This window comes from Lindgomyces ingoldianus (assembly GCF_010093535.1).
Source record: "Lindgomyces ingoldianus strain ATCC 200398 unplaced genomic scaffold BDR25scaffold_19, whole genome shotgun sequence".
NCBI classification, from domain to species: Eukaryota; Fungi; Ascomycota; class Dothideomycetes; order Pleosporales; family Lindgomycetaceae; genus Lindgomyces; species Lindgomyces ingoldianus.
Window position 1 is genome coordinate 1,186,875 of NW_022985180.1, and position 19,081 is coordinate 1,205,955.

At 37.4% G+C, this 19,081-nt stretch overlaps 1 protein-coding gene across 1 annotated transcript; it reads right to left on the bottom strand.

Annotated features, from left to right (window-relative positions):
• Positions 1 to 417: 417 nt before the first annotated feature.
• Positions 418 to 4,455, bottom strand: BDR25DRAFT_288409 (putative ABC multidrug transporter; the record flags this gene model as incomplete). The annotated part of the gene is made up of 4 exons (XM_033688388.1): positions 418 to 766; positions 830 to 2,158; positions 2,218 to 4,133; positions 4,210 to 4,455. 4 exons carry the CDS (start codon positions 4,453 to 4,455, stop codon positions 418 to 420), a joined length of 3,840 nt encoding a protein of 1,279 aa, XP_033546770.1.
• Between the last annotated feature and the right edge of the window lie 14,626 nt (positions 4,456 to 19,081).

Below are 19,081 nucleotides of genomic sequence, written 5' to 3' on the forward strand. Positions count from 1 at the left end.
CGAAGCAGCAAGGCGGCGCCTTTTGAATTAAGCTCGAGCCCCGCACTACCTAGGTAGGAAAAGATTGCACTCGCTTGCTGACGGGCAGGAGCCGAAGCGCCGCTGACCTGATGCGGACAAGATATGGCCCGTACTAGGCACCATCAGTGGCTTCGACCCCAGCTCCATATGTTTTCCAATTACATGTGAATGTCACGAAAATTCTGGGTCACTGTGGGACCATTCTCCAGGCGATGCTACATTGTCTTACTGTACAATCAATGATCTGGACGTAGTTGGCCCGGGAGACCCGACCAGTTACGTCTCGTTATAGATTCTCGCATTCATCTCTCTGAAAGTTTCCAGTGTGAAAAATTACATGGCGAGATGACCAGATTCTCCCGTCACGAACTTTTCCGTAGATTATAATACAAGTAATCAAGCAAGATCCTGCAGCTGTGCCATATTCCAGAACAATCCCCTCTTAGCCATGAGCTCCGCGGGGCTGCCCAATTCAGCCAACTTCCCCTTATCCATGACCCCAATTATGTCTGCATTCATGACTGTTTTAAGGCGGTGAGCGACCATGACAGTCGTCCGTTGTTTGCGAAGCGCATCGATGGCCCGCTGTACTACAGCCTCGGATTCGCTGTCCAACGCCGAAGTGGCTTCATCAAGTAATAGGATCTTGGGATCGCGCAGCAACGCGCGTGCCAAAGCAAGGCGTTGCTTCTGTCCGCCGCTAAGCATCCGCCCGCTGGTTCCTAGGTGGGTTGATAGCCCTTCACTGCATAGGTGGCGGCGTGCCAGTCAGACAGTTGATTAGAGCGGAACAGGGATGTTGACTTACGGGAGGGAGTCTACGAAGTCCATGAGGTTGGTTTGCCGACATACGTCTAGAATTCGAGCATCGTCCACTACTTCGTCAACCAGACCCACGGCGATATTTTCCCGCAGAGACCCCGAAAATATGATCGCGTCCTGACTGACAAGAGCAATGGCTGATCGATAACGTCGGATGTCCATATCGCGGATGTCGGCCCCACCGATGGTGATCTGGCCTTGTTCCTGCTGGTAGAATCGAGCGAGGAGCGAAATACAGGTACTCTTCCCACTTCCGCTTTGTCCCACCAGCGCAAGTGTTCGACCGGCAGGGACGCGTATGGTGAAATCTTCTAGGGCATGCTGTGTTGGTCTGGTAGGATATCTAAATGAAACTTTGCGGAAATCGATGTGGCACTCCGCGTAACTTTCGGGCAAACCATTTCCTGGAACTTGAGCTTTTTCCGAAGTTGATTCGTGCTCGGCCTGGTTCCCCTTCAGTATTTTTTCAATGTCTTGTGCGCTGTGAGCCGCCTTTCCCATATCTGGTGCAAAGTTGAAGACAGATCCGGCGATTTGCGCCCCGGAGACCAGACTAATAATGCATACGTAAACTTGGAAGTCGGAGTATTCGCCGGCGGCAATGAGGGTCCCACCAAACCAGAATGCCAAAGCTGCGCAAAGGTATACAACGGACTGTGAAGCGGCGTATAGAACTGAAGCGGAGAGGATGGGGCGCCAGGAGTCCATGGCCTGGGCGATGAGAAAGTTGTCGTAAAGCGCCATGGCCTGTGTCTCCATGCCCAACGAAGCAACGGCACGTACGGATCGAACAAGCTCCCCAGCATATATTGCTGCACGGAAGCCACTCTGCCTTGACCTAGCGTCAAATGACGCCAGGACTTGTAGCCTGAGCCAGCCACATGCAACGACGATCGGGATTGTCGCTGTGCACACTAGAGCCAGCTTCCAGCCAATGATCACTGAAACAACAATGCCTCCAACGATAGTGGCCATGAACGTCATTATGCCGCCGATAACTGGACCACCCATGCCTGCAAGGTCGTCAATGCCTTTGGACAAAACACCCGCGAGCGCGCTCGGTGAGCTTTCCGGCCTGTCGAAAAACGCCACGTCCATCTGCATGATGCGCTCACAACATCGTTCTCGAATCCTTTGGCATAGATTCTGTGTCGCTCTAGACAGTGTCACGCAGACCACCATCCAGAAGACCAGCCCGGCCCCGGCGAGAAGCAGAAAAAGACCGCAATAAAGATTGGTACGACGTCGAAGCTCTCCGTATCGGTTTGAAGGCAGTGATACGGTAGGTATAAGCTCGGCCGTCAGTACGGATTGTCTGGTAAAAGAATCAGTTTTTGTCTCTAGAGGCATGAACAGGGTGGTAAGGAGTCATACGCAGGTATCATTAAGCCACCGAGTACGGCACATACAAGACCGACGAGTAGCATTTTCCAATCTCCTCGGCTCATGGAAAGCATAAACAAGATTGATCTCCTCTTGTTTGCATGACTCGGCTCATCAGGATCCAGGTTTGACTCAGCGATTTTGAGCGATGCAGCCTTCATGGTTTCCTCGTGTGCTCCTTGAAGGGCTTGCACCTCTGTCGAATCGATTTTCTCATCAGTAAGTGACGGTAGGGCTACGTCAGAACTTTCGTCCTTAATCCGCTGCTGTTCTATCAAATCTGCGTATAATCCATTCCAAAACATGAGCTCGGCATGCGTCCCCTGCTCCGCAACGCTTCCTTCGGCCATGACCACAATGTGGTCGGCGTTAGTGATTGTCGACAGCCTGTGTGCAATGACAATGATCGTGCATTGCTCCGCTGCAGCATCTATGGCGGCCTGAACGGCCTTTTCGGAAAAGGAATCCAGCGCAGAGGTTGCCTCGTCAAAAAGGAGGATCTTGGGATCACGAACTAAGGCACGAGCAATGGCCAGCCGCTGTCGCTGGCCACCGGAGAATTGTAGACCTCGCTCGCCTACTCGCGTATGATATCCTTCGGGCAAACTTTGGATGAACTCGTGCACTTGGCCCTTTTTCGCGGCTTCCACTGCCTTGTCATGCAGCACAGAACCGGTGGTGGAGCAGCCGTAGCAGATATTTTCCATGACCGTCGCGTCAAAAAGAACGAGGTCTTGGTCCACCAACCCTATCTGCTGACGTAGCCAATGCAGATTAAGCGTTTGAATGTCTCGACCATCGAGCATGAGCCTCCCGTTGGTAGGTTCGTAAAACCTTTCAAGCAAGGCAAAGATACTGCTCTTACCTCCTCCCGAAGGGCCAACTATCGCTGTTTTCTTACCCGCTGGGATCGTCATAGAAACATTTTTGAGGACTTTGACTCTATCCCGAGAAGGATAGATGAGGTCGACTTGATCTAATTTTATTTCACCACGCACGATACTGGGCTTTTCACCCTGTTCGGCAAGAGGATCCTGAGAGGACCGTCGGCCGATAGTATCCAGAAGAACGGAGGAGATGGCGACGCCCATAGTCAGCGCCTGGACAGAGGGCGCGATGCGTATCAGGGCAAAAATACCAATGATGACGGCGAGCACCGTCGTCACTATACTCCCTGAAGACACGTCTCCCTTCATCGTGTAGATGGATCCCGCCCAAAAAGCGATGGCGTAGATGAGGCATGGTAGCGTGTTCATGGTTGCGATCAGCCCGGACGAGATATTCTGGCCTTTGCGCTCCTCCAACGCAGCTTCTGTCAGTGCAGCAGAGTAACGACGGTATATGAGGGGCTGCATTCCGAAGGTCAAGACCTGGCGGATGGCACCAAAGGCCTCCCCTACCATGCCACTGGCGTGGCTGAACAGTGTGCGAGATGCCTTCTGATGTCGAACCGCCTGTTCGCCGCATAGATATGCCAGGACAAGCATGAACACAAAGAAAGGTGTGAGGATCAGAGCCGTTTTCCAGTACATGACGAACATGACGACAAAGGCAGCACAAAAGGTAGCGATGGCAGTAAGCAGGATGGCCAACTTGCTGGTAATGGCCTCTTGCAGGATCCCCATATCGGACATGATGCGATTGGAGACCTCGCCGGGGTCGAGAATGTCAAAGAAAGCCATGTTTTGACGCAGGACAGCAGATAGATAGGTGGTCCTCAACGCTCGGGTGATGCGCTCACCGCTCCAGAAGAAACCGACGGTGGCCAGGAAGCTGAAGATGAAGAGCCCAATTGCGAGGTAGACATAGTAGACGGCGAAGATGGCGACTTTGCTCCGTAGCTGGGCTTCGCTCACCGAGCCCTTGCTAAAATCCTCGAAGACGCCCACGAACAGGCCATAGATGACCTTTGTATCGCGCACCAAGGTTAGCAAGCAGACAAAGACGGGCGTTATGTTCAGGACGAGAATTCGGGCAACGTACCGGGACCAACGGGTTCACCGCGCCTGCGACGACGGCACATATGGCGGCAACGCCTAGCACAACTCTATCGGTCGTGTTCGCATACTGCTGAATGGTAGGCTTGGCGACGCTTTCACCCTCGAGACGGGGGAGCCCATGCAGCTGCCGGTCGAGAATGGCTCGTTCGTCACCTCGCACCGCCACGACGCCTTCTCGCTCTGGCGCTGGCGCTGGCGCTGGAGCTGGAGCTGGCGACGGTGTTGTCATATCGTATCCGACTGGGTGCAACAGGAGGTGTTGCTGCTGTAATTTCTAGGAGAAAGAACGTTAGAGGTGTCGTTTCTCGGTTTCGGCCTGTTGTGGGTGAAAGGCGGCGAAGTGTTTGAGGCACAGTGTTTGCTAGTCTAGTAATAACCAACCCCCCTGTCTTGGCCCGAGTAACAGGGCACGTTCCCGGATCACGTGCCGTGAGGGGTCACGTGTCGTGAGGGGTCCTCCGCAGGAGGGTCTAGTCGCCCGTGTAATTTTTGGTAGCTTAGGGGCCTAGATTTGTATAGGAAAATCCACCTTCTTCTAACTTTAACGCGACCTAATATCTCTCTATTGCTTCTATTGCCTAGCTTAGCGCAAGAATAAACTAATTTATTTAATTCTATGTTAATTAGTATACTTTTTAGCAAAACTGCACTATAGGTTGTAGAGATAACCCTGTGTTTAATTAATTACCTTAGGGGCCTAGCGTTTGTGCAATAGATCCTCTTACACCTCTAGCAACTTAACTATATAAGAACAGTAATATAGCTGCGCGTGTTGCCTTAATTCTTATATATATATATAAAGTATAATAAACTCTTTATAAATTTATTAGCTTTTTACACTTATAAATTATATACATAGCTAGTTATAGTATTTAAATTTATTCTAGTAATGTTAGAGAGTTTAGCTAAAAGTCTCTCTTACCTAGACTTATGTTTTATATGCGTAGGTAGTTATTATATTTATAATTACACTTTAGCTAGATATCTCTTTAGCATATTTCTTTACTTTATGCTAACGTACTTCACGGGCGAGTAGCTTACACACCTGAGTTGCTTACTTTTGCTAAGACTCTACCCTAACAAACTCTATTATAGCCTATAACAACCCGCTCTAGCACTATCTAGTACAGTACAGCCTAGAATATTATTTAGATACTACTTTTACTTCTTACTTACACATTTGCGTGTTATGCCTAGTCTAATTACACTATCTGCAGCGTCTTTAGAATAGCTTACCTACTTTAGCTTACACCTGCTTCTTTACTTTCTTCCTATTACTGCGCGCTTTAAACTCCTTTAAAGCTGTTAAGCGTAGGCTTTTCTAAATTATTAAGGTCTTTTTTACTTTAATCTGCTTTCTTTTATATAATTTATATTAACGTACCTAACAGGTTGGCTAGCTACACAGGTTAGCTAGCTACTTTTGCTAAGCCCCTACTAAAACTACACTATTCTAGCGCAAAACAGCCTACTTTAGCCCTATATAGAGTAATACAACATAAGATATTATTTAAAGTCTACTTTTACTACTTTTTTACACATATGTAAGTTATACCTAGTTTAATTACACTACTTATATTTCTTTTAACTTAGCTTACTTCCTTTAGCGCGCACTTGTGTCTTTAGCTTCTTTCTATTACTACGCGCTTTAAACTCTTTTAAAGCAGTTAGACAAGCTCTATTCTTAACTATTAAAGTCTTTTTTACTTAAATCTACTTTCTTTTATGCAATCTACATTACATAGTAGCCTTATTTACTACTTAAAGCTCTATAATCTTCTTTTACGCTAACACTAGCTTATGTGTAATAATTACTGCCCTTTTTAAAACCTTTTTAAAAGCCTCTACTATAGACATTAGTAAGCTATTTATATACCTCTAAATTTTTACTTTTATAAGCATTAATTATAACTTAAATTTAAAAGTATTACTTAAAGTTTACAACTGCTAGAGCTTATTATTAACAAGTAGTAGTAGTAATAAAGTATGTAACTGTTACAGCTAACAGACAGACTGTAATAACCTAATTAGCTGTCCTACACAGCCTAAGCAACGTTAGATAGAAGACGCTTAGCTCCACGTTGAACAAATCACGTGACAGGACAGATGAGGAATGGCTTTAGCTTTTAGACAAAAGCCTAACAGAATGCACTATCTAATAAAACCGCAGGCCTTGCAGGCTTGCAGGCTATGCAGGCTATGCAGACAGCAAGCATGTAAACCCTATGTATATAGCTCTAATCACAGCTATAGTTAGAAGAGCTGTGATTACTATTTAGTCTTTACTTATTTAATAGACTAAGAGGCATTAAAACCTTTATAATAAGAACATTACTGCCTTGTATATCTTGCACTATATATACCTTCTTTCTTATTCTTTTAGATTAGGTTTGCTAGCTCCCTATACAGCCGCTAGGCTAAACTACAACCTGCCTTCTTTACCCTGCCTATCCTACACTCTGCTTAACAGACTGTACACCTAATCTAGCTAAGTCCTTCCCCTTTTCTCTATTAACATACTATAGGCTGTAGTGCTTCTAAAAAACACTATTTTAGCAGAGCAAGGATTATAACAGTAATTACTACTACCTACAAAGTATAGCTACTACCACCTTAGACATTAGCATAACAGGCGCCTTAGCTGCTAGCACTAGCTAGACCTCTATAGCAACTAAAGAGGCATAGAATTAGCAGATATTATATCTTTATAATAAGTTAAAACAGCTTAAGCAACACCTCTAGCAATAAGCATAATAAAGGCCTTTAAATATCTATTAGCTACAGGCCCTCTAGCTAGAAGTAGCTAATCTTAGAAACATTATATAAGAAAAAACTAGTGTTAAATTAAAGAAGACCTTATACCTAGCCCCCTTTAAAGCATTTAACAGCTCTGCTAAAGACTTAAAACTCTTCTTTATAAAGTGTTACTTCTACATGTAATACAACAAAGGTGCCTTTAAAATAGATAAAGAAATAATCTTATAAATAAGCCTACACTTAGAAGGATTACCTACTATATAGTTTTAACTCTATGCTAATAATTAGATAAATTATTAAGTAAACAGTAAGCTCTTATTATTAGAAACATAGAAAGTCTTTAAAAACCTTAACTCTTTTAAAGCAGCCTTAACTACAATTTATAGGCTAGTTAATTAAAAAAATAAGCAGTTAATAAGATAGACTTTCTATAACAAGAGAAAAGCTCTATCTAACATTATGCAGCCTGCTTTAGAGAGCTGCTAGCTATCTGCAGATAGACAGATAAAAGAGCAATAAAATAAATATTCTATAATAGGCTTTTAGATATAATTAAAAATAAATTTACTTACATAAAGAAGCCTAAGAGCTTTAAAGATTACATTAAGAAAGCACTTACCTATAATAAAAGACATGCTAAGTAAAATAAGAAGAAAAGAATAGGCATAACAACTTTAAAACCTAACTAGTTTTAGAAAAAGAAGGAAACTCTATAGTTTAATAGTAAACTTATAGACCTTAGTTACGCTAAGCACACTGTCAGATATGCGCACCTACTGTTAAGACAGGAGGAACGCTTGACGAAAGCTGCTACATAGTACAAGCAATAAGCTCGAACAGTATGTTGCTGCAAATTGCAGCATGTTGCAAGCTGGTCGCGCATAGGGCAAGTGTGCGAGGGACTCGGATCGGCAAAACAAAAAGCCGAGCAACACGAGTAGAGCAGAAAAAGGATCAATAAATCAATACAATCAATCATCATCCTATACATCATATCCAAACCCATCATTCATCTTAGGAAGCCTAGAAACAGTGCTTCAATCTAACACACACACGTAGCTTCTCTAAGAAAAAAAGCAGTCCCTTTAAAGGTGTAAGACTATGTTACAATCCTTGCTTCAGGGAAGCACTCGGGTCTAATAATATTCCTAGGGGAGAGTAGAACGGGTAGTAGGGGCCAACCGGTAGGGTGTACAGTCCTACGTACAGGCTAATGGGCTATTGGAGAGGGGAAGAGTGACCGGATTGTGGTTTGCCCTTAATGCGGCAGTAGGGAGGCTAGGTCAAACAGTCCTGTTGGACAGGGTTGGAGGTATATATAGTGCAAGATATATAATTAGTATTGCAGCTCTTTAGAAAGCTAAATGCTACTTAGTCTATGTAAAGAATAAACTAAATGTTAAACACGCCTTCTAAAGGTTGTTTAATACAGGAATTATATACATGTGCTAGGGGTGCTAAGGGGAGCGGAGGGAGTTTATGGTAGTCTGTCAAGACGAGCTCCATGAGCTCCCCTGAGCTCCCTGAACTCGTGGCCTGTCCTCCTATTAGACAACACATTCTTCCGTTATCGCAGGCAGCTGTGCTGCGTCCGTGTCCTCCGACTGGTCCATAAGCGAGCCCTGCCCCAATCCAGCTAGATTGTGGAGCACTGCCGGTGGAGTTACGCTGGTCCAACTGTAGACCGTAACACGCTGCCCCTTCTTCCCAGCAGCGTCCTCGCCGCTCTGCTCACACAACTGTGTTAGTAAGGGTTTGTTTATAAAGTAGGTGTCTACCTGCTAAAAGGCATCCTTAATATTTATCTTTCTTAAACTAAATAGCTTGCTAGTCCTGCTCCTTCTATTGTTCTTATGTTGCTCTTTGTTTTAATCCCCTTTACTAGACAAAGATAAGGCCCTGCAGCGCTTACTAATCCTCTAGGTTATTATGTGTGTTAACATTATCCTTAGACAGGTGTGTTAAGTGTGTAAGAAAGCATAGCAAGTGTAACGCCTTTATTTCTAATGCTGTGTAGGATTAGCTAGAGAAAGAAAGAAAAACGCTTCTTTAAAAAGTGTCTACTGCAAAGGTTTATAAGTAGGAGCTTAATAACAAGATGTTACGTTAGGTTTAGAAGACTCTAGAGGCAAAGGCTAAGAAGCGTTTTAAACAAGATTATATCTAGAAATTACTAGATCTGCTAGAGGCTTGTTGCGCAAAGTACTTAGAGGGGGACCTTTCCTTCTTAGACAAGATAAAAGCTCTTAAGGCTAAGGCAGAGGGCTGTTCCCCTCTGCAGCCCTTCTTAGCTAAGACTTGTCTCTAAAGGCTGCTACTATCTAATAATAACATAGCTATTCCTTTTAATATAGGTGCCTTATTACCTAGCTAGTTTTTTTTAAACAAGCCTAAAGGTACTCTTATACTAATAGCTGCGCGTTCTGCAAATTCTTAGCTAGTTTCTATATATTCTTACTAGTAGGCTACTCTTTTTATTTTACTAGGAACTCTTTCTAGTTTTTTTAATTACTAATAATATGTTTAACTTTATACTTTATTTTCTTATCCTTTTATTCTTACGTGGATAAGGGGATTTCTTTAGATGCTTTTTCTAATCTAAAGACATAGAACTATAGGTGTATCTTTATACTTAGGGGAAGCTTAAGTTTATAATTATCTTATTAAGTTTATAAGACTTTATATAGCCCTATTCTTTTTTCTACCAGCTTCCTAGAAGGTCTAGGTATCTTAAAGTTCTTAGTGTTAAAATATATGTAGTCTTCTAGATAGATCTCTAGTTCTAGTTATTATAATTTATTTACATAATTTTTTTATTATTTCTCTGCTAGATCTAGCTTCTATTGCTAACTTTTTATGTATATGTTATAGTGTTAGATTGAAGCACTGTTTCTAGGCTTCCTGAGATGAATGATGGGTTTGGATATGATGTATGGGATGATTGATTGATTGTATTGATTGTGTTCATTTATCGATCCTTTTTCTGCTCTACTCGTGTTGCTCAGCTTTTTGTTTTGCCGATCCGAGTCCCTCGCGCACTTGCCCTATGCGCGACCAGCTTGCAAAATGCTGCAATTTTCTGCAATTTGCTGCAAACTGCTGCAACATGCTGCAATTTGCTGCAATTTGCTGCAATTTGCTGCAAACTGCTGCAACATGCTGCAATTTGCTGCAATTTGCTGCAATTTGCTGCAAACTGCTGCAACATGCTGCAAAATGCTGCAATTTGCAGCAACATACTGTTCGAGCTTATTGCTCGTACTATGTAGCAGCTTTCGTCAAGCCTTCCTCCTGTCTTGACAGTAGGTGCGCAAATCTGACACACCCCCTCAGCTTAGACATGCTTTAAGCTGGTTCCCGATTGCGCAACCTTAGTATGCTTCCAGGGCTTCCATTCTTGCTTCAATCTCTTCCATATCCGCTTCCTAACTGACTATCCTCTCCCTAACGTCAACTAGCCGAATTTGCTGAAGAAAGCTTAGCCATTTGCTAACTAGAAGCGCTTTAGTGAGTCCGTCCGCAAGCATCTTGCTAGAGGGGACATGGACAACCTTGATCGTTTGTCGAGAGACTTCCTGTCAGAGCCAGTGGTTATAGATGTTGACATGTCAGAGCTTAGTTTAAAGTTAAGATATCTCTTTGTTTACTAGTTAAATTATCTGCTTATTGTTGCACTAGATTATAATAGTTAAATTAGGCAGCTTAACCTACAGTTTGTTAAGAAGCATTCTTATAAACATAGCTTCCTTAGTAACTTAAGACAGTGCAAGTAATTCTGCTTTTGTTGTTAATGTTGTAACTATATCTTATTTATTTACTTACTATGCAATCTATCTGCTAAATAGTTAAATAACATAGCCCTAAGAGCTCTTTTTATTTAGTGTATTATCTATAAATAACGCATTGCTTGCTACTATAAAGTAGTCTTCTCCTCCTAATTAGAGTGCGTACGTCTGTGTCGCATGTAGGTACAGGATGACTTAATTAGCTGCATCCTAATAGTTAGATGCGGGATTCGTGAGAAACTGTGCAAGGCGTGATGTAGCAAAGGCAATGTCTAGTCTTGTAGTAACTGCTGCAAAGAGCAGAGATCTAATCTTCTACTAATATTAATTTACTTCTAATAGGGTTGTAAAACTAGATTGCAGCATAAGTTTAATCCTACTTATAGGTGTAGCGTGCTGCAGGTTCTTTTTATTAGCTAGCCTAGCTATCTTATTAATATATAAGGCCTATAACAGCTAAATTATTTATTGCTATTAATCTTTAATAATTTTAACTTCTAGAAACTATTATAGGTCCTTGCCTTTTATTAGGGTATACTTCTCTTGTAACTAGTCTACTACACACTGTGCATCTGCTTTAGAGCCTTTCTTGTACGCAATAATAAGGTTGTCTATATAAAAGAAGACAAATATTCTAGCTTTAGTTATGCAGTAGGGTTTATATAGGACAGCTAAGAACTTAAGGCCTTTAAAAGTTATTATAAAATAGTGTTGCTAAAGTAAAGAAGAAATTTATAGGCTATATAGTACTTTTTAAAGCTTTAGTATTATACCTAGTTTCTAATAGCCTCTTAGCATCTGCATGTAGATATTGCAGTTAATTGCTGCATGTATAAACGCGTTAGTTATGTTATATTATTTAAGCTCTAGGTTAAAGCATACAGATATTGCTAGTAGCATTTAAAATAAACGTCTTACTAGGGTAGCAGTGTAGGTATCTTGTGTAGTAATGTTTCTCTGTTAATTACTGTAGACTACTAGTTACGCTTTACATCTTTATAATTTATAGTGCTTGTTAAGCTTGTAGGTGTACACCTACATATAATCTAGGATCTACTGTCTAGCTGCCTTAGTTAGCTTTGTCTAGACCTCTATCTAGGATTTTATTATCTAATAACTGTCTAGGTGTGTTTTTTCTGCTGCCTTAAACATCTTATATAGAGGGTGCTCCTTTAGTTGCTTTTAAGTTAATAGTAGAGGTAGTAGCTAGCTTCTATAAGGTGTCTTTTTTTAAATAGCATCTTTATTAATGCTGCTTTATCTAGCGTTTTACTGCTATGCTTTTTTACACTTTTAGATCTTATGCTAGCTATAAAGGCTATAGCTTATAGTATAGTCTTTAATAACCTTATTTAGCTTAGCTTTAGTGCTGCTCTAGCTATTAACTGCATAAGTAATACTACAGGTAGCAGAGTATTTAGAGAAAATAGATAGTTATCTCTAATCTTTCTTTCTTAATAGTAGCCTAGTAGGTCTACTTTGTTAAAATTTAATGTATTATCTATAGTGTTGTCTTTATAAAATAACTCTATCTTTAGCTAATAACTAAGTGTTAGAAGCTTAATTATTTTAATATATATAGTAATTTCCTTTATAGTATTATGTATAAGGTTATTTATTAGGTCTTTAGGCTTACTACTAAAGATTAAGTGTTTGTTAAAAATAACATTATATGTATAAATTACTTTTACTAGCAGTAGTATCTATACATAGTAGATGTTTAATAATTAGTACCTAACTAGATATCTAATTTACACCTTTAAGTCTAGCCTCTATAGCTTAAATTTATTTTAATGTGTGTTATTAGTTATTATAAATGCTTTATAGCTATAAGCTTTTAGATATGTAAAGCTTAGCTTTTAAATTAATATAACAACTTTGTTATTTAAAGCTGCTTATATAAAGAAGATCTTGTATAGTGTCTTCTAGTTATTAGCATAGTTTAGCGTCTAATTATATAGGTATATGCTAGCTCTAGTAATGTATAGCTATACATTCTATAGTAGGTTAGCATCTAGTTACATAGCCTGTAACTTGTCCTTATTTATACCCTCTAAGCGTTTAGCTCCTCTGTTTTAAGCTTATGTATCTAGTGCTAAAGGCTTAATAGTTATTCTATGTAATGCTAGCTAGTATTCTACCTTTAGTTTTACTATTATAATCTTATTATTAGCTTTAATAACTTTTACAGTAATGTTATAATAGTTTTTTAAAAAGAGAATAAAGATTATAAGAGCTTTAATAATTAATTTAGTAAGCTTATTATTTTTAAAGTAGAGGTTCTACTAGAGGCTAGAATACTTATTAGTAATTAGTATTTAACTCTGCTCTTTTATAATGCTTTGTGCTTTATATGCATAGAAATTAATTAACAGTCTTTTACTAGGTCTACTATTACTAATTTATAGTGTGTAGCTAATTTATTATTGTATCTTAGCTTTGCTACATAAGTTACATTAGACTATTATAATTTTTTTAATTTGCACCCCCTTAGCTTGCTATATAAGGTGTTAAAGTGTAGCTAGTTTAGAGTGTCCTAAACACTTATACTATAGCTCTACTAATGCCTTTTATAGACTATATTTAGTTCTTATGTTAATTATGTGTGTATAATATAAGCCCTTTTATAGTAGATAGTACTTTAATACTTATTAGCTATAAATCTCTATAAGATCTCTAATTATTATCCTATCTAAGGCCTTTAAAGCAGTTAGCTCTGCTTATGTGTCCTACTAGATTCCTTTCTGTTGCAGTAGGCAGAACAAGACTAGGTTGCACAGCAGGTCTAGGCACAGTGCAGTGTTATGTAGTACAAGACTATATGCTTAACTATGTGTTCTATGCTTACTTTTTAGGCTTAGTGTAATTAATCTATAGCTTTAAATCTATATGCAAGAGTTTCTAGACTAGATAAAGTCTTTTAGTGTTAGTAAATAATAGTTATAAATCTAATTAAAATTATTTATAATGTAGCATGTTAAGCCTAAGTTAAGGATAAATAATTCTCTTAGCAGATATCTATTCTAGTTTAAATTAACTATAGCTAGCAATATAGCTGCCTTAACTCTTAATACTTTCTAGCCTTTAAGTTAGTCTTTTTGTATCTCTAGCATAAGTGTATGTAAACTTTTTAGGATTAGTATTTTTAAATTATGTCTACACTACTCTTTTAGTAGGCCTTAAAATTCTAAGTTATGCTTACACTTTAATGCTATAAGCTTTTTAACTCTTTTATTTAGCATCTACTAGTCTAGTGCTCTGTCTAGATAGACATAGAAGTAGTCCTTTAGTGCATAGATGTGTCTGTATGTAGGACATTTAGTGCTTTTTATTTTAGTAAGTTTTTAGCTTAAAAATAACTTTTTATTATCTTTTTAATAATATTAATGTTAAGGTCTACTCTATTTTCTTAACATTACAACTTCTGCACTACAGGCGTCTTTATTTGTGCCCTAGGTAGTTTTTCTACTTTTAGTAAGGTATAATAAGTTATTTGTTATAAAGGCAGCTTTATGCTTTCTTATATGTATTAAATAATTTAACATTATATGTTTTTAAAAGCGCTTTATTATTTCTTTTTAATTTATATTTAGTGTGAACTGTCTGCTTTCCTAAAAGGTTATAGACTAATAAGGGGCAACTTTATTTATAGTAGTTAGAAAGTCTTTTATAATAGCATTAAACTACGTTGTTTCTAGAACATTTTGTGTCTCTGCTTTTATAGCAGCGTAATTATACTCTGCTAGCTACAGGTTCTATATGCTTGCGTTTCTTAGCAGCTTTAGAGATGCATTATATTAGTTATACACACATTCTTGTTTAAATTAGTTATTAACGCCTACTATAGCTTTAAAGTTTGTAATTCACTATCTAAGTAGTTAATCTAGGGAACAGCATGTACGCTGTAGATGCAGGCTAACTATTAACTAGATAAAGACAATAATTTATTAAAGGCTTAATTACTCTCTTTTATAATTATGTCTGTTACTATTGTACTTGTTAGCCTTAATCTTATAGTATTTAATAGCTTCTTTAAAGGCTCTAACACTACTTATTAATAGCTTGTTTATGTGCGTAGGCGTTTTAACATTAGAGGCTAGTGAAAACTTAGCTATTAGCAGCATCTCTAGAGCTCTTAGTTTAGAGATTATTTAGATAGTCAACTTAGGATCCACTTGCGGCCAGATGCCGTGCGCTACACATCTCAATTGCAGCTGCATCATCCAGGCTCTGTAGTCAGTGTGGTCTCGAAGGACGACTGTTGCGTCTCAAGGAGGCTAGGTGGCCATTTTGTATTAATAGAGGCACTAAGACTCTTAATTGTTAGATTAAAGCACTGTTTCTAGGCTTCCTAAGATAAATAATAGGTTTAGATATAATATATAGGATAATTAATTAATTGTATTAATTGTGTTTATTTATTAATCCTTTTTCTGCTCTACTTGTGTTGCTTAGCTTTTTGTTTTGCCAATCTAAGTCCCTCGCGCACTTGCCCTATGCGCGACCAGCTTGCAAAATGCTGCAATTTTCTGCAATTTGCAGCAACATACTGTTCGAGCTTATTGCTCGTACTATGTAGCAGCTTTCGTCAAGCGTTCCTCCTGTCTTGACAGTAGGTGCGCAAATCTGACATATAGATCTGTTAGCTAGTCTATTAATTCCTATAAGTCTATAGGTTAGTTTCTCTATAGCATAAAGTAAAGTGTTTGCAGTAATTACACGATAGTCAGATGCGTTGTCACTATGGTCGCATGCGTTGTTACCATGATTAGATGCGTTGTCATCATAGTTGTATGCGTTGTCACTATGATCTGTTGCCAAGACTCACCTACTTATTTCGCATGTATATAGACTCCTACAAAGGACTCCTCTAGCAATACAATACAATCCAGTTCCTCATGTCTCTAGTGCCTTACATAGCTTCACATAAAGGTTATATCTAAAATTAGCTTTATATAGTGTTTCTTTTATTATAGCTAATTCTATGTTGTTAATAGCTAGTTATGCTATTAAAAGCTATTCTGCCTAATTATGCTAAGTATAAGAAATGTACTTCTTTAGGTATCTTTCTACTTCTGCATTTGCTCTCTCTGTCTAGCTGTCTGTTTACAGGTGGTAGGCTGTTAACAGTTTATGTGTTATACTAAGGTGCTGCATTACTACTTTTTAGAAGCTGCTAGTAAACAGCTTATCTTAGTTACAGATAATAATTTTAGGGCATTTATATACAGATATTATGTTTTGTTTTAATTTATAAATAATTTTTTTAGCTATTATTGTTTTTTCTAATAGCTAAGTGTGTAGATATTTAGTAGTTTTGTCTAAGGCTACTATAATTATATTGCACATCTTTTCTATTCCTAGTTCTTTAGATAGGGGTAATTTTGTAATAAAGTCTATTATAATTATTATCTATAGTAATTTTAGTGCTTTAATTAAGTAAAAGTATCTATAGGTTTTATACTTTTATAAGTTATTTTTATTACAGGTATTACATTCTCTAAGCACCTTAGTGCACAGTTGTTTTACTTTTAGTATCTGTTATAGTATAGCAGCCTTTAGTTTCTTCTAAAGAGTGCCTATTCTAGGGTGTTTAAACATTAGAGATTTGTAATATTTCTAAATTAAGTTCTTTTATCCTTGCTTATTTACTGTAAGCATGCAAAGTTCTTTTATAAGTTATAGTCTGTTATAGATCTATTCTTTATTAGTTTTTTTAAAAAAAGTAAACTTCTTACTTTTTTCTTCTTTTTTATTAAAGTAATCTAGCCTTTAGCTAAGAGTGTTAGCCTGCTAGTTTTATGCTTCTAGGACATGCTTAATAACACAGTTAAACTATGCAAGCTTTATTACCTATTTTATATGCATTAGTAAAAGTTTCTTTACTGTTAGAAACATAACTAAGTTTACATAGTTAGTTATAATATTAAATAGTTTTACTATTTTATGTAACTCTGTAGCCTATACTCTTACTGTGTTTAGTATAGCTTTAAGTTCTTTATTAAGTATACTGTAGCCTACTTTAGGTCCTAAAAACTTAGCAGAGTAGTATGCTACTAGGTGCTACTTACTATCTTCCTGTTTCTAGTAGAGTGCCGCCCTGCTAGCTTCTAAGAATGCATCTGTGTAGATCTTAGTATCTAACTATAGGTTATACATCTTTAATACTAGTTTTACTATTATAGCTTACTTTAGTGTTATAAATGCTTTATTTATTTATAAAGTTTAAATAAATTTTGCTATTACCTACTCCTTAGTAGTAGCATTTGTTAAAGGTATAGTAATTTTTAAGTAATTTTTAATTATTTGTCTAACATATCCTAATAGTCTAAAGAATCTCTTAACTTCCTTAACTGTTATAAGTTTTAGCTACTTAAGTACCTTTTATACTTTAGCTAGGTTAATTTTTATTTCTTTACTATTAATTATAAATTCTAAATATTTTATTTCTACAACATAGAATTTATATTTAGAGAGCTATAAGTAGAGTCTGTACTTTCTTAACTACTCTAAAACCTTTTATACTTTCTATATGTAGTCTTCTAGAGTGTCTTTTAAGTAGATAAGAACGTTATCTAGATATACTAGAGTAAAGACATTAAAGTATAGGTTAAAGGCTGTGTTAATAATTTACTAGAATGTAGCTAAGGCGTTTGTTAAGCTAAACAGCATTACTAGCAGTTTATAGAGTCTCTATAAAGTCTTAAACGCAGTAAGCTACTTATCTTCTTCTCTTATTCTTATTTTATTAAATCTGTTTTGTACATTAAACTTTATAAAGTACTAAGTTCCTTTTAGTTAGTTTATAATGTCTTATATAATTAGTAAGAGAAATTAGTTTTAGATTATGTTATTATTTAGAGTTCTATAGTCTTAATAGACTTAGATTTTTTCTCTCTTTTTTTTTTATAAAAACTACAGCTAAAGCAACTAAGCTATAACTTTTCTAAATATAGCCTTAGGCTAACATTTAGTTAACATATTTTTACAAGGCTTTCTTCTGTATCCTTATTAAAGAGTAAAGCCTGTAAGTTTTTAAATTATAGTCTTTTATTAGGTTAATAGCGTAGTCCTAAGGCTAATGTAGTAGTAGTTCTTCTAGGTCCTCTAGTGTTTTAAACATATCCTTATAATCTTTATATTTAAAGGGAATGCTAGCTTTGTTCTAGATTTAGAAGATACTAATTTATTTTACATCTTTATTATTTTTAATTTTTTTTATAAGAAACTTCTTTAAGTTCTTTTTTTATTATTCTTACTACCTAAGCTTTTAGCTTTTAATAGAGAAATTTCTAGAGTTTCTTTTTCTTAGAGAAGTAACTGCTACCCTGCTTTACTTGTTTATAGACTAGGCATAGGTTATTATAGCATGCTAACTAGGTTATGCGTGCATAGTTGTTAGAGGTTTTTATAGTTATTATTATTTAATTAATTACAGAGTTATGTGTTCTACGCTAGTTATAACTTAGTATTACATTATATTTACTTTCTAGCAAGAGTATGTTTATAAACCTCTAGTCTTTTATATTTAAAGTTTTAAAGTTCTTTTTATATATTTCTAGGTTAATTTACTTTTTACTATACTTAATTAAAAATGTGTTAGTAAGGGTTACTTTAAACAGGTTTTTTTTTATTTAGAATAGAATGCTTTATTTATCTACCTAGTTCTTATTTATTGTAGTAAAGGTGCACCTGCTGTCTACAAGAGCTAGTCTAGGCCACTCTTTGTATGTAAAGGTGGTTGTTAGACTGTGTCTTACTTCTTATCTTACTGCTACTAGAGCTAATACATTATAAAAGGCTTTTTTATTTAAAAAGAGGTAAAGATTAACATCTTACAAGTTGTTATTAAATTTATTCTTTCTTTTTTTATAAATTTAATGTTTTTAGTTGTAGCAGTTAGCTGCCTTATATTTATAATCTTTAACTAAGTAATATAACATTAGATAGTCCTCTTTTCTTACTACTTTTTACTAAAAGTAGTAGAACCTATAGTTGTCTTGTTCTTTACATGCTAGCTATTTTTCCTGTTTGTAAAGAGAGGCAGTCTAATAGGTATAGTAGTTTATAGTTTTATAGGCTAAGGCTGTTCCCTACTATAGGCAACTGTTGTAGTTTTTTTCCTATGTAGGCTACTAGCTTATTTAGTGCTTGTTGTCCTAGTGCTTTATACAGTAGCGCTGTGTGCACTAGTACTAGGGGTATAGACATTTATTAGGTCTATGTAAGGTATTAAGAGGACTTTTCTAAGTCTACTAGAGGTATTCTTATGTTTATACTATCTAAATAGGGTGTTCTTTCTATTAGCAGTTA